Source organism: Nelumbo lutea, chromosome 5, assembly GCF_056320005.1.
Source record: "Nelumbo lutea isolate HS-2025 chromosome 5, American lotus-T2T, whole genome shotgun sequence".
Taxonomy (NCBI): domain Eukaryota; kingdom Viridiplantae; phylum Streptophyta; class Magnoliopsida; order Proteales; family Nelumbonaceae; genus Nelumbo; species Nelumbo lutea.
In genome coordinates this window covers 45,067,178-45,089,487 of record NC_142688.1, presented here as the reverse complement: position 1 = coordinate 45,089,487, position 22,310 = coordinate 45,067,178, and the positions used below count along the sequence as shown (strand labels likewise).

Genomic DNA, 22,310 nt, shown 5'->3' with positions numbered 1-22,310 from the left:
CATAAACTTGGAGTTACAAGAAAGACAGCTTTGTCCCTCATATAAGATGGGACATATAACTTAAACTCAGATACAATAGACCTTTCGCTTCCAAGAAGATAAACCAGAATGACCAAAATACCCCTGACTCGAGCACTCTAATGCTCCCCCTCAAGCTGGAGAGCATATATCATATAGTCCCAGCTTGTTACAAATGTAATCTATTCTTCCCCGAGACAATCCCTTTGTGAAGAGATCTGCCCACTGATTTCCTGAACTTACATGAGATGTAGTAATTACCCCACTTATCACTTTCTCTCTCACAAAGTGACAATCCATCTCAATATGTTTAGTTCTTTCATGGAAGACGGGATTGGATGAGATGTGAATAGCAGCTTGGTTATCACAGTATAGTTTCATGGGTTTGTCAATTGAGAACCCCATCTCCTGTAGTAAGTTCTTCAGCCATACTAGTTCACATGTGGTATGGGCCATAGCCCTATACTCTGCTTCTGCACTACTTCTTACCACCATTGTTTGCTTCTTGCTCTTCCAAGTTACAAGATTGCCACCCAGGAAGGTACAATACCCTGTGGTTGACCTCCTGTCTGATATAGAGCCAGCCCAGTTAGCATCTGTGTATCTGTTGGAAAACGTGGGTTTACTGGTTCAGATCTGAAAATAGAATTGTATATATTCCTAGGATTGTTGAAGGACAGATTTAGAAAGTTTTTTCTTTCTATTTCTTTCTTTCTATTTTCTTTTCTTTCTATTTATTGCAGCAGCTTACTGTATAAATATGCCCATTGGCAATAGAATGAAACATATCAGTATTCTACCATTCCAAAACATGGTATCAGAGCTCTAGGTTCGTCAACCTTGAGATTTTTTCCGGCCTTCATTGCCAGTTTTTTGTGTTTTTTCTCTTCTGGCCTTCAGTGTTGATCTGTAACCAGAAGTGCTCCTTTATTCTCCTTTCTTGCTGGCCTTATTTTTCCTCCATTAACAATGTCCAACATGACTGCAACAAGTGCTCCCGTCCAAACCGATGAAGGAGCAACAAATTCTCATCCTCAAACTGGTGATTTACAGAATATTCAGGCAACATATAGACTAAATGGCTAGAATTACTTGAAGTGGTCACAACTAGTGCGTACCTATTTGAAAGGAAAAGGAAAAATTAGTCACCTCCTTGGAACAGGACCAAGGTTGGGCGAGCCAAATTTTGATGCTTGGGACGAAGAGGACTCCATGATTATGTCATGGTTGTGGAGTTCAATGACACCCGAGATCAGTGATACTTGTATGTTTCTTCCCTCTGCAAAGGCTATTTGGGATGTTGTCCAACAAACCTATTCCAAAGCCCATGACGTTGCTCGTGTCTATGAGGTCAAAGTGAAGACTGTGGCGGCCAAACAAGGGAGCAGGAGTGTTACAGAGTATGCAAATCTACTGCAAAATTTATGGCATGAGCTTGATCATTATCGGGTTCTTGAGACAAAGTGCGCAGATGATGATGTGATCTTGAAGAATTTTATTGAAAGAGATAGGGTGTATGATTTTTTGGTCGGACTGAATGCTGAATTTGATCAGGTCCGAATACAAATTCTTGGCAAAGAAGAAGTGCCTCCAATGAATGAAGTCATAGCCCTTGTCAGAGCTGAGGAAAGCTGTCGTGGAATCATGCTTGAGCCTAAAGATCCCGAAGGCTCAACCATGGTGGCAAGGGAAGGAAGTTACAGTGGTTCAAAGGGTGAGAACAATCACAACTTGGCTCGTGACACAACCACCCGTGATTCTAACGATAACCTCTAGTGCACCTATTGCAAGAAGCCCAGACACACGAAAGATCGATGCTGGAAACTTCATGGGAAACCTCCCACATCCAGCAAGGAATGGGGAAATCGAGGAGTTTCAAAAGGAGTTCAACAAGCACATAATGTCTCCACAACCCCGCAGCAAGAACACTCAAGTCAGGGACCATTTAATGATGAAGAAATTGAAAGGCTAAGGTGCTTCCTGAAATCCTTGAAACCAGAAAGTGGTTCTACCTCTCTTGCTCTCTCAGGTGAGTCTTTATCTCTAGGATTACATGCCTCGGCTAGTGTTTTTCCATGGATTCTTGATTCTGGAGATACTAACCACATGACACCCTCTTCACTACATTTTCTCATCTATACACCCTGTCCTAGTAATAGAAAAATTTCTGTTGCTGATGGTTCTTTCACCACAGTCGCAGGAATTGGGAATATTCAAATTACTCCATCCCTATTACTTAAAAATGTGCTTCATGTTCCTAAGTTATCCACTAGCCTTATCTCTATGCATAAACTCACCTAGGATGTGAACTGCAATGTTGTGTTCTTCCCTTCTTACTGTGTATTTCAGGACCAGGTTTCGGGGAAGAAGATTGGACTTGCTAAGGAAAGAGATGGACTCTACTACCTTGAAGCAACCAGCAAATCATCTCACACTGTTATGCATGTCACACACGAGTCATTCTTATCTACCTCCAATAAAGATTTAATTTGGCATCATCATTTCCGTTTTGGTCATCCTTCATTTCCTATTTTAAAAACAATGCTTCCTTCCTTGTTTAAAGGAATTGATGTTGAAACCTTTCATTGTGATGTTTGTGAACTTGCTAAGCACAAAAGGGTTTCTTTCCCAATCAGCAACAAAAGATCTTCAACTCCTTTTTATTTGATTCATTCGGATATATGGGGCCCTTCTCAAATTCCCAACATTACTGGTTCCAGATGGTTCGTCACCTTTATTGATGATTACACTAGGGTCACATGGATTTTTCTTCTCAAGTCTAAATCTGATGTGGGTACGATTCTTCCCAACTTTCATAACATGGTCCAAACTCAGTTTGGTGTGAGAATTAAAAGGTTTCGATCTGATAATGCTACAGATTATTTTAATCAGAATTTGTCCCCATTTTTTCAGAAAGAAGGCATTGTGCATGAATCCTCATGTGTTAACACTCCCCAACAGAATGGGGTAGCTGAGAGAAAAAATGGCCATCTTTTGCAAACCACCCGAGCCTTTCTCTTTCAAAATCAGGTGCCAAAACAATATTGGGGGGAAGCTGTCCTTACTGCTGCCTACACCATAAATAGACTACCATCTAAAGTTCTTGACAACCGAAGCCCAATACAAGTCCTTTCTCAATTTTACCCTAATATTCGAGCCTCAAATAATCTCACACCAAGAATTTTTGGCTGCACTGCCTTTGTTCATATCCATAATAAGGGAAAATTAGACCCACGAGCAATCAGGTGTCTTCTTGGGATATTCCTCAACTCAGAAAGGTTATAAATGTTATCATCCAGCCACCAGAAAATTCTACACCTCCATCGATGTCACATTTGAGGAAGGAAATTCTTTTTTCACTCAACCTTATCTTCAGGGGGAGCCCTCATTAATGAAAGATAAGGCCTCGGATCTACTCTCCCTAGATGTATTACCCTCCTCACAGACATTCAATAGTCAAGAATCACATCCCTCTGAACCCCACATTCCCAAGTCTCAACAAGAGTCAAACAGCCCGACCATTGAACCAAATTCAAACACTGTTAACCCCACAAATGATGTGCATGATAATGTGAGATATATGCAAATTTACTCTAGGAGGAAAAATCCAGATCCTCAACCCGTGCAAGTCCAAGATTCAACTCCTAATCCTAAAACTGAGGGATGCTTAGATCCTGAACCTACACCTTCACAGTCTGAGTATGAGTATGACCTACCTATTGCTCTGAGAAAAGGAACCAGAGAATGTACCAAACGCCCATTGTACCCTTTAGCCAAATATGTATCATTCCAGAGATTTTCTAAATCCCATAAAAGTTTTCTAGCCAGCCTTAACACCATTCCAATTCCTAATACTCTAGCCGAGGCACTTTCTAATAAGGAGTGGAGAAAAACCATGAGTGGAAATGGAGGCATTAGAAAAAAACAACACATGGGAAGTTGTGGATCTACCAAGAAACAAGAAGACGGTAGGTTGTAAATGGGTGTTCACAATTAAGTACAAATATGATGGGTCATTAGAAAGGTACAAAGCACGCCTGGTAGCCAAGGGATATACACAGACTTATGGTGTAGATTATTAGGAGACTTTTGCCCTAGTAGCTAAAATGAATACAGTAAGGGTGTTATTGTCGTTGGCTGCTAACTATAATTGGGATTTGCAACAGTTTGATGTAAAAAATGTGTTTCTCCATGGTGATCTAGAAGAGGAGATATACATGGACATTCCACCGGGTTTTGGAGAAGGCATTAAAGGGAACAAAGTTTGTCGGTAAAAGAAAGCACTATACGGTCTCAAACAATCTCCCCGAGAGCATGCTTTGGAAGGTTTACGAAGGTAATGCTGAGTACAGGTTACAAGCAAAGTCAAGGTGACCACACATTGTTTATCAAACACACAGCCTCAGGGGGAGTTACTGCACTATTAGTCTATGTGGATGACATAATCGTTATTGGGAATGATAAAAAGGAGAAGGAAACATTGAAAAGCTGCCTTGCCAGAGAATTTGAGATAAAAGACTTGGGGAGACTAAAGTATTTTCTCGGAATTGAAGTTGCACATTCTAAACAAGGCATCTTTATCTCTCAACAAAAGTATGTTGTTGATCTTTTGAGAGAAACAGGAAATATGGCATGTAAACCAGCTTCCACGCCTATAGATCCCAATCATAAACTTGGAGAAGCCAACGATAATGCAAGTGCAGACAAGGAGATGTTCCAAAGACTAGTTGGAAAACTCATTTATCTTGCACATACACGACCGGATATTGCATATGCTATAAGTGTAATAAGCCAGTTTATGCATAATCCTAAAGAAGTTCATCTGCAGGCTGCTCATCGAATTCTGCACTATTTGAAAGCCAATCTAGGAAAAGGAATTTTATTCAGAAGAAATGGAGGACTGACTCTTGAAGCATATACAGATGCCGATTATGCAGGATCTCCAGTAGATAGACGGTCCACTTCTGGTTATTGTACCTTCTTAGGAGGAAACTTAGTCACTTTGAGGAGTAAGAAGCAAAATGTAGTGGCTCGATCAAGTGCAGAGGTAGAATTCAGAGCTATGGCACAAGGAGTGTGTGAATTACTCTAGTTGAAGATAATTTTAGAAGACCTGAAGATTCCACGAGAAGAGCCTATGAAACTATATTGTGACAACAAGTCAGCCATCAATATTGCTCACAATCCTGTTCAACATGACAGAAAGAAGCACATCGAAATTGACCGACACTTTATAAAAGAGAAACTGGACAGCAAGTTGATTTGCACTCCCTATGTGTCTACAAAAGGACAACTGGCCGATGTACTTACTAAAGGGCTCAATAGTACAGACTTTCAGAGAATTATAGCCAAGCTGGGAATGGAGGATCTCTATTCACCAGCTTGAGGGGGAGTGTTGGAAAACGTGGGGCTACTGGTTCAGATCTGAAAATAGAATTGTATATATTCCTAGGATTGTGGAAGGACTGATTTAGAAAGTTTTTTCTTTCTATTTCTTTCTTTCTATTTTTGTACTTTCTATTTTCTCTTCTTTCTATTTTTTCTTCTTTCTATTTTCTTTTCTTTCTATTTATTGCAGCAACTTACTGTATAAATATGCCCATTGGCAATAGAATGAAACACATCAATATTCTACCATTCCAAAACAGTATCCTACTATCTCAAGAGTTCCCCCCTTTTGGTATAACAAACCACGACCTGGAGCACCCTTTAGGTACCTAACAATTCTCAGAACAGCTTCCCAGTGAGGAACCCGAGGATGTTGCATAAAATGACTCACCACACTCACAGCAAATGATATATCTGGTCGGGTAATGGTCAGATAGTTCAACTTTCCCACCAACCTTCTGTATCTTCCAGGATCATCAAACTCTTCACCGGCATCCACACTTAACTTGGCATTGAGTTCCATAGGAGTCTCTGCTGGTTTAACACCTAATAACCCTGACATAGGTCGATCCCCTATTCTCGCAACCTCAACCCCTAGGAAATACTTTAGCTTCCCCAGATCTTTCGTATTGAAGTGGTCCTGTAAGAATTTTTCAGCTTGTCAATGCCATTGTTGTCACTTCCAGTTATGACAATATCATCTACATACACGACTAGCAAGATTGTCCCATCCTTTGAGTTATAGCTGAACACAGAATGATCAACCTGACACTGTTTCATCCCAAAGGCCTTCATTTCACTAAACCTGCCAAACCATGCACGTGGAGATTGTTTCAGTCCATAGATTGCCTTTTTGAGCCTGCACACCTTACTAGCCTCCCCCTGAGCAACAAACCCTGGTGGTTGCTCCATATACACCTCCTCAACAAGATCACCATGTAGGAAGGCATTTTTTATGTCAAGTTGCACAAAAGGCCAATCATACATAGCAGCTAATGAGATTAACACCCGAACTGAACCAATTTTAGCCACAGGAGAAAATGTCTCCACATAGTCCACACCATATAACTGAGAATAGCCATTGGCCACTAACCATGCCTTCAATCGTTCCACACTGCCATCAGGAAGATGCTTCACTGTATAGACCCATTTACACCCAACAGTGTGCTTACCAGGAGGAAGGGTGGTGAGTTCCCACGTGTGATTATGTTGTAGAGCAGAGAGTTCTTCTTCCATGGTTTGCCTCCACCCTAGGGAGGTAAGGGCTTCCTATACAATCTTGGGAATGGGAACCGATGAGAGCAATGATATAAACTTGCAATGAGAAGCAGAAAGGTGATCAGTGGAAACATAGTCTGAAATGGGATGAGAAGTACAAGTATGTTTACTTTTCCGCAAAGCAATAGGAAGATCAAGATCTGAGGGAGAAGGAGCAGTAACAGGATCTGTCAACAGGTGCTGAAGTGGAGGGGTCGAAGCACTTCTACGGGTATACACTTGAGTAATTGGCGGCCTCTCTGTAGTAACAGGCATATAATGTGCATCTGTAGTAGGAATGGGAGCTACGGCGAGAGGGTCCATAACCGGTACAGGAAGAGGAACCACAGAGGGAGAAGAAGAGAGCCCGACATCTGAGAAAAAAGGAACTGATTCAATTAAGGTGACATCAGAGCACACAAACGATTTATGAAATTTTGGGTTATAACACTTATACCCTTTTTGAGTCCTCAAGTAGCCAAGAAAAATACACTTCGTAGCTCGAGCATCTAGCTTGTCTACTCCAGGCCCCAAGTGTTGAACAAAACAAACACAACCAAAGACTCTTGGGGTGAGAGGAAATGGAGACAAAGTGGGAAACAACACGGAGAAAGGGGATTGACTTCCAAGGATTGACATGGGCATCCGATTTATCAAAAAACAGGATGTAAGAATAGCATCACTCCAAAAATGTTTTGGGACATGCATATTGATCATTAAGGACCGAGCAGTTTCAAGGAGATGTCTATTTTTCCGTTCAGCTACACCGTTTTGTTGCGGGGTGTAGGCACAAGAAGTTTGAAGAATTATTCCATGATGTTCTAGGTATTGCTGAAATGGTGAGGAGATGTATTCTTTGGCATTATCATAGCGAAGTATTTTCATATGAACACCAAATTGAGTGCGTATTTCAGCATGAAATTTCTGAAAAATAGAGAACAATTCACTACGGTCTTTCATAAGGTAGATCCATGTCATCCTTGAAAAGTCATCAACAAAGATTACAAAGTACTTAAACCCATTGTATGACACAACTTTAATTGGACCCCATACATAAGAATAAACTAAAGCAAAAAGACTAAAGACACAACTATCAATTCTTAGACTAAATGATACTCGATGATGTTTGCCTAACTAACATGACTCACAATCTAACGATGAAAGATGACTCAAAGAAGGAACTAGCAGCTTCAAAGCCTTGAGAGAGGGATGACCGAGTCTGCAGTGCCATTGGAGAGGAGTAAGAGACGACTGAAAAGCCACTGGGGGCCACCACCATCAAGGTAATACAAACCACCTGCTTCATGCCCTCCACCAATCTTCTTCCCCGTCTTGAGATCCTGAAACACACAAGAAGAAGGATAGAAGGTTACAAAACAATTAAGAGACTTGGTTAATCTGCTAACAGGCATAAGATTAAACGGGAACTTAGGAACATATAAAACAGATGCTAAAGACAAGGAGGAGAAATCAACATCACCAACACCACAAATAGGAGATGTAGAACCATTAGCAAGAGTAACTGACTGAGATGTGGAGGAGCGAGAAAGGGAAGAAAAGACATCAAGAGTCCCAGACATATGGTCTGAGGCTCCGGAATCAATGATCCAAGGTGAGGCTTTGGAAGCTAAGCAAGTCATACCTGAATGGGCAAGTGTAACTGTGTTCTGCTGAGATGTTTGAAGGAACTGCTCATATACTGCCCGTGGTACACTCACCATTTCCTGCCCGGAAGCACAAGCAGGTGTGGAGGGGATTGGGACAGTTTGCTGGCTTTCAGTAATTGTGCTACTACTCTTAGATGTAGCATGGTTAGCCCAAGTGTTGGATGGACCACGCAAATCATAGCAGAAATTAACTGTGTTCCCCTCTAAGCCACAATGTATACATTTTCTCTGAGCATTACTCCTTCCTCTTCCACGGCCTCCCCTGACTCTCGGCCTCCAGTCTGGCCACTAGCCCGATTAAACATGTGTCCACCACGGTTGCTTGGAGGGCCACTACTGCCACCACCACTTCTACTTCCACGGTCACTCCCTTTAGTCACTACCAAACCAGATCTATCAAAGAAGGAGGAATGTTCCACCGGCTCAATGGATGTCCTTTTAAGACGGGCAAAAACTTCTTCAAGTGAAGGGAGAGCTGATCCCCCCAATATCTGTGCTCTGACAGGCTCATACTCAGCCTTCAAGCCCACAAGAAACCTAGTCACATCAAGCTGTTCACGTTGCTTTTGTTGGATCTGGGCATCTGATGTTAGAGGGTGATACACATTTAGCTCATTGCAGATGTTCCTCAAACTTGCATAATACTCCTCTAAGCTTTGACTTCCTTGCTTCAAATTGAAGTACTCTTGGTATAACTGATACACCCTAGTTGTGTTGTCTTTTCCAAAGTACAACATTTTTGCATGATCTCAAATCTCTTTGGCTGTATCTAGGAACATGAAGTTCACACTAATCTTTGGTTCCATGCTGTTCCAAAGCCATGTCATTATCTGTGCATCATCTTGTTCCCAATCACCGAACCCAGGAGAATTAGAGGAAGGTTTCTCCTCCCTCACATGTTTTACTTTCTTCTTGACCTTCAAGAACACCTCCATAGATTTTGCCCACGATACATAGTTCTCACCATTCAACTTGATGGATGTCATTTGAACACTTATATAATCTGAAGAAAGCATGATGCTAGTTTTGTTGTCATTCCCATCTATGGAAGAGGCCATCTCCATTATTTCACCTTCAAGTATACAACACAACCACACACTCTTTCACACGGCTTATCTCACTTATAGCACCACCAACCCCAGCTTTAAATACACATTACACACCACACACTAAGGCTGAAATCACTCAGTCTTCACATCAAACACCTGGGCTGCACACTGCAAAACCATTCACCACCACACACTAAGACTGAAACCACTCAGTCTTCACATCAAACACTTGGGCTGCACACTGCAGAACTGATTACACACAAGGTCTAGGACACAACCACCACCACCACCAATCTACTGCTGTTGTGAACTTCAGCAGTCAAAAACTCTTCTTTCAGCATACATATGAAGAGAAATGCAGAGGAATACGACTGAAATGCATATCAGTCACACCGAGCATCACCACAACCAACTTTTGAAGCAACAAGAAAACATTCACAATCCCTTACTTGGACAAACAACAGTAGTGTTCATACCTATCCACATTCAGCCCTCTTCGATACTGAATAGACGGTTTAGTAAACCACTTCAACGACCACCACAGCAACGACTGGAGGCATTCTCACCTCCAAACCCACAAAACAATAGCTCCTTTTCAGCCCCTTATCGAATCTCCACTCAGATCAATCGAGAAAGAAGAAGACGACTGTGAAGGCTGGCGGCGAACCCAGAAAGAGAACAGCAACAAGAAAGAAATAAGGATACGACCTTACAGCTCTAATACCATGTGAATAAACCCTAGTTGATTCTAGGTCAAAGTAGAGAAGAAGGAAGAAGAAAGAAAAGAGAAATAAGGAGGAGAATGTTCGGCCAGACTAGAAGAGAGAATGTGAAAAATCACTCTCCTAGCCGATCCACTTGGATTTTATTCATAAACTTGGAGTTACAAGAAAGACAATTTTGTCCCTCATATAAGATGGGACACATAACTTAAACTCAGATACAATAGACCTTTCACTTCCAAGAAGATAAACCAGAATGACCAAAATACCCCTGACTCGAGCACTCTAACATTTATATTTTACATTTAAGTTTTAATTTTTTTAGTAATTCAATGCTATTTTATGAATTCACATATTCATACTAAAAAGAGGAATCACTTGGATCAAAAGCGATTAAATGATTTGGTGATATTAAGTTCAACTAGATGCTGAAAGAGAGTTTTTATTCACACAATTACACCGATCTCATCTCTCTAAAAGATATTGATGAGAGCAATGAGTGGTTATTAGGAGAGATGGATGGGGCTGAAGATGATTTGGTGTTTGAGGGTGATTCATTGACATGGGGAGATGTTGCTCGTGCTTCTGGAGTTGAAGAGCCACTAAGATATACAAGATCTAGGGGCTCAAGCTCAACTTCTCAGTTACGAGCCAAATGGCCCAAGTTAACCAATTCCAAAAGACCTAGCACATCACCTTCATTTAGAAGATGAAGATGAATTTGACATAAAAGAAGAAACAGAAGAAGAGAATGCAGATAGAAGAAAAACAGTCCTTGAGAATAGAGGACTGTTTAGAACAGATGCAGAAATCAAAAGAAAACAGCAGAAATCCTTCTTCTAAGGAAGAGAAGAAGAAGAAGATGACGGCAATAAGGGTTCAGAGGAAGAGAGTTTCGAACCTTAATATCTCCTCTTACCCCCTAACACTATTTTATTAAGTTAGACTTTAATAATTTACAAAGAGGCCCTTAGTTGGGCAAGAAATTAAAAGAACATAACATAGAAAGAATAGGCCTAGAATAAGGCCCATTACAGTAAAGAACATAAAAATAAGAAAGGATAAACAGCCTATGGGCCATTTGGCCCATCTTCTCTACACCGATGATTACAAATCTGATGAGTATGAAGATGACGTAGAACTTCCAAATGAAGAAGAGGAAAATGATGAGGAAGAATGAATGCTGGAATCTTGAGGATTAAGGAAAGAAGAATCAAGAATGGATGGATGGAATCAATGGACATATGAGAATATGATTTTGAGATTTTGTATAGGCAGTAAACTTACTTTATGTATAGGTTGTGCTTTGTGAATGATGATTGATGAAAGAACCTTTTTATATTAGAAAATCGATATTGACATTAAATACTTAACAAATAGCTTGTTAATTTTAATATTTTTCAAATCTGATCCCTTATTTGCTTATTACAGTAAATGATTAATTTTTATATTGATTTTGTTGTGTGTGAGCCATGGAGGGGATACCAATACCAAGAGGTAAGTGTCTTTTAACTTCTTTGATGCTGATTATTTAATGTTGTATAGGTTGTGCTCATAGGCATATTCTTTAATTCTTTTATATTTATATTTTTTATTGAACCATTGAATGTGTTATATTGTTCTGTTATTATTATTTTTTTTTTTTTGTGTGTGTAGTCTCCTTTAATTATTTAGTGCTGATTTCTTAATTCTGTAGATTGCTGATTGCATATTTTCCTGATTAACCAATTGAACTAATAACTCATTGTTGATTGCATACTTTATCAGTTTATCTCTAATTTTTATTTCTGTAGATTGATGATTCATGATTGCATATTTTCCTGAATAACTTTAGATTGCTGATTACATACTTTACCTCTAATAATTAACTTTGTTTTTTAATTTTTTCTGATTTCTTAGAATTTCTACATGTTTTTTCTATTTATTCTATTTTTTATATTTTTAAGGTTTTTTTTTTTATTTTGTGCACCTTGCGCCTCAGGAACATTTGGAACCTATCGCTTTTTGTGTGCCTTTCTCTTTTAAAACGCTAGGTGTGGAACCCACAAAGGCCTCACACAAGTCCATTAAGCCCTACCTCTAGAAGAGGTTAAGCCGAATTCATTGTTCAGGGTAGTGAACCACTAACCCAATCAGCTTGGGCTTAGTTTGGGCCCAACATTTACACCTAAATGATCTTTGCATTCAACCACCCTATGAAGACCCAAGGATAATGAACTTATGTAAGATGGAAGCCCATTAGGTAATTAGCATGTAACGGTCTCTTACACCTAACCTCTCGGCCCATAATCATTAGAACATTACCCACAAGAAAGGACCTCTTCCCTGACTGCAAAATGCAATGTCACACTCTCTACTCGAATGGATCCTGGGATTAAAAGCCTTTTGCAAACATTTTTCATAAAATAGTAATATAACATATAAATATATTTTGCAATTCAGATTTCAAATACAGTTGAAATCCATTGTTAGTAGTTTAGGTCTCCATCAGAAAGAGTATAAAGCCTGATATTCACTTTGTCTAACAAAGGGATCGATCCTATCACTATGATCACCTACTCAAGTAATTTCCCAAACTGCCCCTACATGCCCAGGTATTTGATCCTTGATGGATCTCACTGGTTGGCACATCAAAGGCAACTCAGTCCAATATGTAGTGTAGTATCATAAAATCTAAGTCTGGAGTTAAGTGCAATATTCCAGTTTTGCTCATCTATCTCCAAGGTCTAGGGCATAGTTGGAAATTGACACAGGTTCAGTGTTTCTTCTAAGCACCCACTGGGTATACTTGGGGATCTAACCCTAGCAGCTGAGACAAGCTACTCCACCAGTTCGGCAACACACCAATGTCAGCCTTGTCAAGGGATAAATTCCCTAAGCCTATCCAATGGCTGAGAACATTTTAAACTAATACAAGTCTCATAAGTGTCAAATCTAAGGAGTAATTCACAGAAAACACATCGATAAGAACATAAAACAATAATGTACTTTATTCATCTACTGATAATTGTTTATGTAAGTCAATCTGATTGGAGCTAAGGGCACACACTGTCTAATACTTGTCTCTATCCATTGGAAACATTTACAACCATTTCCCTAACAAAGCAACATTCATTTTTTGGATGTTCCCTAAGCCTAATCCACCAAACTTCTTACTTCTCTTAACCAATGTTTTAAAACACGGAGGCGTGATGCGAGGTGTTCCACTACCTAAAGGCTTGAGGCGTAGTTCAGAACATAAGAGGCATAAGCCTCCTTCAAAGGGAGGGGATAAGGAGGAAGAAGAGGAAGAAAAATCTCATTTCTCCTTATTTTAATAAAAATATTTCATATTAAGAAAAATGAAGATGCATAGCACTAGTTGAAAGGGGGGATTTATTCAACTAAATTTCAATGGAAGTAGTTTGCGGAACCCAAGAATATCAGGAATTTTGTGTTCAAGGGTGAGGCGGGTAAAACAATCATGTTATATACAGGCCTAGCTGGTGAGGGAGATTACCTAAAAGCTGAAATTATGGCACTGGTGGAAGGGGTGCAAAGGACAAGAAATTTGAACATTAGAAAGTTAATTGTTGAAGGTGACTCCAAATTGGCAGTGGCGTGGCTACAATGTGAAGAGGTAAAGTTATGGAAATACAGAAATGAGAAGAGATCCAAACGAATTACAAAGTGCATGGAAGTAATAATACTATGGGTCAAAAGGAGTGCAAATTCTATGGACAATGTTCTAGCAAAACAAGGGGTGGGGAGAAATCAAATATTTTGAGCAAAATTGTAAAATTGATAGGTTAGCTTAGGGAGAGATAAGAGGGTTTATCTCTCATTGACCTTCTTTTATTTACCTTTTTTAATATTAACAAAAGTTGTGGTTATTGATAAAAAAAAGGGTAAAGGTGAGAGAGTCAACAAATAAAGTAAAAAAAAAAAAAATCCTGCTTCCAATCATTAAAATAATAGAACTGACAAATTAGTCCTAGCAGTCAAATACAAAAGCCTACACGTAATGACCCGGGTGTGTTATTATATCATAAGGTTGACCATTATGATATAAATGTATTTTAAATGTTGTTTCATCTGCACCCTTAATTAAGTTCACTATTTAATAAATAGTTATTTTGTGTGTGAGTGTGTTGCTGTAGTGAGAGAAAGAATGTTTACCATTATGATATAAATGTATTTTAAATGTTGTTTCCTCTGCACCCTTAATTAAGTTCACGTTTAAAATACATTTATATCATAATGGTAAACATTCTTTCTCTCACTACAGCAACACACTCACACACAAAATAACTACAGCAATGCACATGGATAAAAAAAATGAGAAGAGACAACAATTTTTTTATGATAAATAATTGAAAATTTATTCATGAAACCAGAATGATATTACAATACAGCCTGCCCAAAGAAGAGACAACAATTATGAAGGCATTTTGACCTTATCAATAAAAGATGCTGGATAACAACGATACATCTGCTCAAATGATGTTCCATGGTATCCGTATCCTTCGAAAAACTGCAACAATCATCGAAGGTAAAAAAAGAATATTGTTAAACATCAAATTTAAGACAACTCTATCAAACATAGCTTGGAGAATAAAGCTGATTACAAGCCTAAAACAGATTAGACAACTAAATGCAAGAAACTCATTGAAGCGCATTATAATCCTTAAAAGTAGATAAGTAAGATCTTCCCACATTATTGAGCATGGGAAAAATAATAATTTACAACTAACAGTTCAATGTATGACAATTTTCAACCAAAATGGATAGTTATCAATATGAAGGATTTTCTTTTAATTTCCCCAAAGAGATGCACTTCATTTCTTGTTTGTATTTGTCATCACATCAGCAAATCAGCCCTATTCCCCTTTTCTTTGCATTATCTACTTTTAGTTCAACCCTCTAGTAAGAATGAATTATAATATCTAACAATAGATTTCAAAATTTTACCTCTGAAAAACTAAAAATATAAACAAAGCATCTTCTCCAAACCAATTCAAGCTTTAAAATACAACCAAAATCACCCAATATATTGGATAAAGACAAAGGCACCTAAGTGCCAAGTAAATGACCAATTTAAGCAGATTATCAACATTGGGGTTTCAACATCATATTATTTATGATGGCAGAAAGCTATCAACCTGAGAAGAAGGGAAAGACATGCCTTTAGGAATTTTTCTTCCTAATCAGCAACCAGGAAACATTAGGTTGCTGGTGTGTTCTATGCAAGGCTGAAGGTGAGACTGGTTGCCATTTATTGATTTCCTGCTCTATTACAAATCACATTTGGGAGTGGTGTTCATCTTTGTTTGGACACAGTTGGTCTCCACCAGATGTACAAAGACTTTTTGCTCCATCCTTTTTTAACTGGTCGAAAAAAAGAGGAAGAGTTAATGTGGAGATGTCTCAGGGCTGCTGTTTACTGGACTATTTGCGAAGAAAGAAATGGGAGAATTTTCTCAGATAGGGAAAGAAGACTGCCAGAAATTCTGGGGCTGATTCAGATCAGAGCAGTAAATTGGCTGAAGTGTTTGGCTCTTTTTAAAGACTTTTCAGTAGATGATTTGTTCAGAAATTGGAAGGAAATTGCAAGTTCAGCTCCGGTCAAAGACACATCCTTACCCTCTTGGACTCCTCCTAGTGGTTTTGTCAAACTTAATTCTAATGAAAGTAGCATGGGTAATCTGGGTCCATCAGGTATTGGGGGTGTCATAAGAAATGAGGAGGGAGTGAAAATTGCTCTCTTTTCAAGGCCAATTGGATTGGGTGATTCTCTTAAAGCTGAGATTTCAGCTGCTATTGAAGGAACTCAAAGGGCAATTGAACTAAATATCACCAATTTGGTCATAGAAGGCGATTCTAAACTGGTTGTGGGTTGGCTGAGAAATGATACTGCTAATTTTTGGAACTACAGCAATGAGAAGAGGAAACTTAATTGGTTAACCAAGAACATTGAGGTGAAGTTGAGTTGGGTTAAAAGAAGTGCTAACTCCTTTGCTGATGGGTTAGCTAAACAAGGGATATATAGGGACTCTTTGTTCTGGGCTATATTGTAAAAGTTCTATTGTTTTGTTGTTCTGATTAGGTGAGATAAGAGAGTTTATCTCCCTCTTCTTGTGCCTGTGCTTTTTCACTCTAATTTTAATAAAATCTGCAAGTTATTGATTAAAAAAAAAAAACAGGGAAGATTAGGTTGATGAATATGTTGAAGAACTTGTTGAGATAAAAAAACAAAAAAAAAGGTAAAAGAATAATGAATGAACAAAATAAAAAAGACCAACTGATGGTGACTCAATTGATAAGTTCTCTGGCTAGTTGTAGCGGAGCCACCAGAGTTGGGGGGGGGGGTGTACAGGGGATGGGCGGGCTACCCCTGTTGTGTAGCTCCATTAAAAACACAAAATAAAAAAGAAGGTAAATGAAGGGAAATAATGTAAGATGCAGAATAGGAATAAATTGAGAACTATGTGTTCCTGAAAGGAGGGGTTCAAATCACAAAATGAAAGTTTTGGTTATTCACAGTCAAGAGAAAATGGTATAAGATAGCTTTACACAAAATTTGAGGCCGGAAGAAAAGCATATTCCCATTCAAGACCAACTTATCACCATTCACCAATACAGGTAGGAGTTGCAACAAATCAGGTTGGTCATAGAAATCCCCCCCCCCCTCCCCTCCTAACCCAACCCTATCTAATCTGCCCCATAAATAGTAAAAGGGAGCATGAATGGGAGATAATGAAAAGATTAAGACATGAATAATAAGAGAGAAATGACACTGCTTGTTCATCTACAAGATAACACCCAAAAGTTAAACAAATCTTTTATCATACCCACACCCTAAAAATTAAAAAAAAAAATGAAGGCCCCAATATTTAAGTAAGCTTAATTATATTAATATGATTTCCATGATTTCTTTTTCATGGGGCTACACAACAAGGAGCACCCCATCCCCCTAGTCCCTATCCATAACCCCCCAACCCTGGTAGCAACAGGATTTGATCCCAAGTCTCTCACTACATCCAGCCAAAGAACCTACCAACTGAGCCATTATCAATTGGTCATTTAAAACATCTCAAGTGATTCTACTTTCTAAAGATGGGCTTTAACATGTCACTCCAAAACCAAAGCAACCTTTACACAAGCTGCCTTAGTTTACTTAATTACCCCTATTAATTTCTGCCACTTAGTTATTACTAGTCTACAAGAAACAATCATGTAAAATTCCCCACAACTTAGTTATCATAAGGCCATTACCCAGTGTGGTCCCAGAGCTATCTAGGGTCTTGGGAGGGGTGCACTGGATACAGACCTAAACTTCTTTTTGCATAAAGTGGCTGCCCTCAGACACGAACCTGAATTCTCATGCTCATCAGCCCAAGAATAAACCCAGCAATGGCCCTTTCCTATTTCACTTAGGTACCATAAAAAAATAAAAGCAAAGACCAAGGCAACATCTGAGTGGGTGATCATAGTGACAGGATCAGCCCCTTTGTCGGACAAAGGTAATGATCGGGGATACACTCTCACTGATGGAAACCAAGACTGTCGGCGGCCGATTTCAATCGTTGAGATTTGTTTTGCAAAGTGTATTTTATATGAGATACAAAAGTATATATATTATGGTTTCTAAAATGTTTGCAAAAGGTTTCAATTCTCGGGATCCATATAAGCAAAGAGTGCAACACTGTTCCTTGCAGCTGAGGGAGAGGTCCTCTCTTGTCGGGTAGTGTTTGATCATTATGGGTTGAGAGGTTAAGTGTAAGACCATTGAGGGTAATACCTAATGGGCTAACCTTGCATCTGCCCACAGTCCCTGGGTGTTACAAGGTGGCTTGGCCCAAGGACCACTTAGGGTAAGTGTTGGGCCCATAGAGCCCATTTGATGGGTTTCAGGGGGTGCACTGTCCATAGCAGTGTATTCGGCCAGGCCTTGTAACAAAGCCTGGGCCGAACCCATGTGGCTGATGTGTAGATCAATGTTTGGGTCCCATGCCATACAAAGAAGCCCAACTGGGCAGTAGTTTGGAAGGCTAAGTGAGCACACAACCTTAATGGGCCTAAAGCCCATTTCGAACTGGGCTGATTTGATCAGTTTAAATGAGAGGCGGATCTGGGATTAAATCAGTTGATAGGATTGGGCCTTGACCCTATCCACTCAGAGAGTCCAAGATCTAAATTATTTAGATCTAGGAGCCTCCTAATAGGATTAGGAGAGGGCTGATCTAATCTACAGATAAGATAAGGGTTCTCCCTTATCACTTAAAGGGACTTCTAATCCAAATATGATTTGGATTAGCAACTCCTAATGGGATTAGGAGATGATCCCTTTAAGCCTATAAAAGGAGGAGGGGGCGGCAGCCTTTAGACACACACAACACAAGAGAGAAAAAGGTCTCTAGTCTTCAGAGCTGAAATCGCAGAAGAAAGATTTCTGCAATCTCTGCAAAACTCTTTCTTGCTGCCTCCTTCCTGCCGCCGCCAGACCTCCAGTTTGATCTCCAACTTTGTGGGAGAGATCAAGATTCGATCTTGATATCAGCCCTTTGTGAAAGGACTGATTGAAAGCAGTGCTCACGTGCCATCCAGCTATTCTTACGAAGGATCGGGTTCTTGGAGAACGCTACCAATTCTGCTCCATCCTGCACTACGCCATCTTCAGTGGGAGTAGTCTTTGGATCCTTCCTTGGGCGTGAACACCTCCATTGAGAGATAATATTTCTCTGTATCAAGTATACCTCTCTCCTACTTCTTTTGGTTCAAATTTGGTTCAGTTCATGGTTCAAGATTGGTCCTTGAAAATATGATTTTCTAAATAGGGAATGCGATTCCCAAATTGAAGGGAGAGAAAAATTTTTGAAATTCGTCCCCTTCATTCCGCAAGATTTGGGCATCCATATGATGGATCTCTCATCCCTTCACTTAGGGGGTAGCCCCCAAGCTTTGTTTTGTGACAAAGAGCTCCCCCCAAACTTGTGGGTTCCAGAACTTTGCCCCATGACCCTTTTTCTTTTTTTTTTTTTTTTTTTTGATAAATGAGTGAAATTTTATTAAACCAACAAATAAGAGTTTACATGCAACCCGTGGAAAGGCACGAGATGCCACCTTTCCTTTAAAGCTAATTACAGAATTATAAGTACAAAAGAAATTACACTGAAGCCCAAAATAAAGTATCCCGAAAAGCCCCTTCTTTTGCAAGTGAATCAGCCAATGAGTTTGTTGATCTACCTACCCTCTGAACTCTGATTGTCATATTCCTTGTTAACCATTTAATCTTTTTGAGAAGATCTCTAAAACCCCAAATCACAGTGTCTGGACCCTTCAGCCAACCCACTATCACCTGGGAATCCCCTTCAATAATCAGATGCTCTATGTCTAGCTGATTGCAAGCTGGATTCCTTGTACAGCAGCAAGTAATTCAGCCCTTAAAGAGTCTCCCACACCCGCAGGACCTGAGTACAAAGATATCACGTTACTATCTTTGTTTCTTACTCCTCTTATGCCTAAAGGTCCTGGATTTCCTCGACTTCCATCAAAGTTCAGCTTGATAAACTCCTCCCCTGGTGGCATCCATTCAACCCCATGTCTGTCCTTCCTGGTAGAAGTATTAGCCACTACTGACCAGCTTCTCCATAGGTCATCAAAAGAGTATGCAGCAAAGATCTTTAGAGTTTTCAGCCACTGAATTGCCCTCGCCAAAATGCATTCTTTAACTTCCAAGAAGCTCCTTTCTTTTTCACAAAAGATTCTGATGTTCCTTTCTTCCCAAACTGTCCACAACTAAGCTGCTCTTATGCACTTCCACATAATTCTCCCTATCTTTGTGTGCCATTCAAAAATAAACAAACTAAACAACAAACTAGTATCAGATGGTAGGTTCCACCTACACTTAATGGTTGACATTTGACAATGAAAGTAAAATTACTAAATGCCCATTCAAGATTCTAGGGGATGACGGCAACAAATATGAGAATGATGAAAATAATCATTATAAATCACAAATCGTTCTCAAGGTGCTCTCAAGCTGAACTTTGTTGAAAGAAAGTTGAGAGAAACATGCTAGAGTTAGGATTTTAGAAAAATTAGGTTTTGTTTGGATAAGCTTTTGCTTTTTATGTTTTTCAGAAAACAAGCATTTAGTATGTTTCATGCTTTTTTGTTCTTTTGCAGTTTCATAAATATTGTTTTCAAAACAAGCTTTTGAAAGTAAAAGCATAAATAAGTGTTTAGTTACAATGTATTGCTTTACCATAATCGACAACGTGTCAGCCTATAATTTGTGCCTATCCCTTTACCATGTGGCATCAAATCAGCCATGCCACTTGGTATGGTTCATAATATGGTTGGTAAAAATGATCATGGTTTGTTGCACAAACTAAAACCAAGTGGTACATTTTTTCCACATGGCATAAAAGTGCCATGTCTTTAGAGTATATATAAAAACGACATGTCAGAAAGTTTCATATGTTCACGCCCTCCATGTTTTGTGAAAAGCAAAAATGCCACAAGCCATGCAGTCGAAGCACAAAGAATCCTATTATTGCCTCATGCTTTTTATTGTACAAGTATTTTTGCTTTAAAAAACACACATTCCAAACTTTGAAACAATTTTTTGCTGCCCAAAGCACAAAAGTAGTTCAAAAAAAATTATCCAAACACATCCTAAGTTAAAAAGGGCAAAACAGTCTTATATTAGAAGGCCCCTAAATCAGAGAATTTGGTTGGAAGGTCTAGATTGGCCAAAACTTTCTGAGAAGGCAAAGGAGTGGCTTGAAAGAAAATTTGAGGTGGAGGAAATAAGGGAGGCAATATTTTCAATGGATAGATTTAAGGCACTAGGTCCAAATGGTTTCACTATGGCCTTTTACCAAGATTTTTGGGAGATTTTGAATCCTTCAAGTTTTCAATGAATTTTATCAAAGGGGTGATAAATCCGGGGGTGAACTCAACTTTTATTGCACTGGTTCCAAAGAGAGTTGGAGCAAACCATCTGAGAGACTTTAGGCCCATCAGTCTGGTTAACAGCTTGTATAAAACCATTGCTAAGGTCTTGCCTAGAAGAATCAAAGAAGTGCTTCCAGATCTAATATCACAGAATCAAGGGGCATTTGTGGGAACTAAATAGATTGTGGAGCAAATTTTAATTGCCAATGAATGTTTTGGGGGATCTAAGGAGAAGAAAAGAGAAAGGGGTTACGTGTAAGTTGGATTTGGAAAAAGTTTAAGACATGGTAGATTGGTCTTTCTTAATATGCAAGTGATGGATTGCTTTGGCTTTGGGGTAAAATGGTGCAGATGGATCCTAGGTTGTATTGGGGCTTATCATTACTCAATCATGGTGAATGCGTCTATAGTGGATCGCTTTCCAACCACTAGGGGAATCAAACAAGGGGACCCCCTTTCCCCATTCTTCTGTACTTTGATAGCAAAGTGTTGGGGAATGTTAAAATAATTTAGTTGCTGATGCTAGGGTTTGTTTGGCTAATTAAAGTATTTTTTATTTCGTTTTTTCTTTCTGTTATGTTTGTTATTGTACTCAGGGGCACAAGGGTCTTTTCCCTTGTTATTTCTGCCGCCCTATATATATTAAAATAAAGGCTGGTGCCACCAGCACTGTTACATTGCAAAACCCTTCTTTCTTCTTTCCTCTCTTCTCTTCTCTTCTTCTCCTCTTCTCTTCTCTTCTCTTCTCTTCCTCTTATTTCTGGCCGGCCATACTGTCAAGAAGGTATCAGAGCGGGAATATTGATTAAAGAGAGCAGATTGAACAACCTTACTAAGAGAACAGATCGAACAACCTTACTGAGAGAACAGATCGAACAGACTAGTTGAACCTGGGCGAAACAGAAATCTGATTCTGGACGGAAAAAACAGCTCTACAACTGGTACAGTTCTCCCTGTTTTCTCTTCTTTACCCTCCTTGGTCATGTGCTGAGTGAAAACCCTATGAGTCTGGGCGATTGAATGCTGTCGAGTCTGTATACCCCCTGTTTTTTTGGATCGTGTGATCCTGTTCATGTGTTAAGACACTGTAGGTCAAGGATGACCTGTCTTCTCAATGATTTGATTTGACTACACAGATCTGAAATCTGCCAAATACTACCTCTGTTTTGTCTGGAATTTGGTGTTGTTTGTGCTCAACCTGGTTGTTAAACCCAAGTGTGTGGGTGTGGACTAAGTGGAGCATTGTTTTGTGGAGTAAGGAGGGGTCC

General features: G+C 39.4%; 1 protein-coding gene across 3 annotated transcripts in view; it reads right to left on the bottom strand.

Moving 5' to 3' along the window:
- LOC148852104 (ubiquitin fusion degradation protein 1 B-like) overlaps positions 1 to 22,310 on the bottom strand; it is a 62,059-nt gene that overhangs the window by 13,558 nt on the left and 26,191 nt on the right. For 2 of the 3 annotated variants that reach the window (XM_088945912.1, XM_088945910.1), the window contains one exon: positions 14,537 to 14,614. In XM_088945912.1, coding sequence (XP_088802038.1) covers positions 14,537 to 14,614 — 78 coding nt within the window. Of the gene's footprint in view, positions 1 to 7,811; positions 8,004 to 14,536; positions 14,615 to 22,310 lie in introns of all 3 variants that reach the window. The other variant, XM_088945911.1, reaches the window with a different exon arrangement.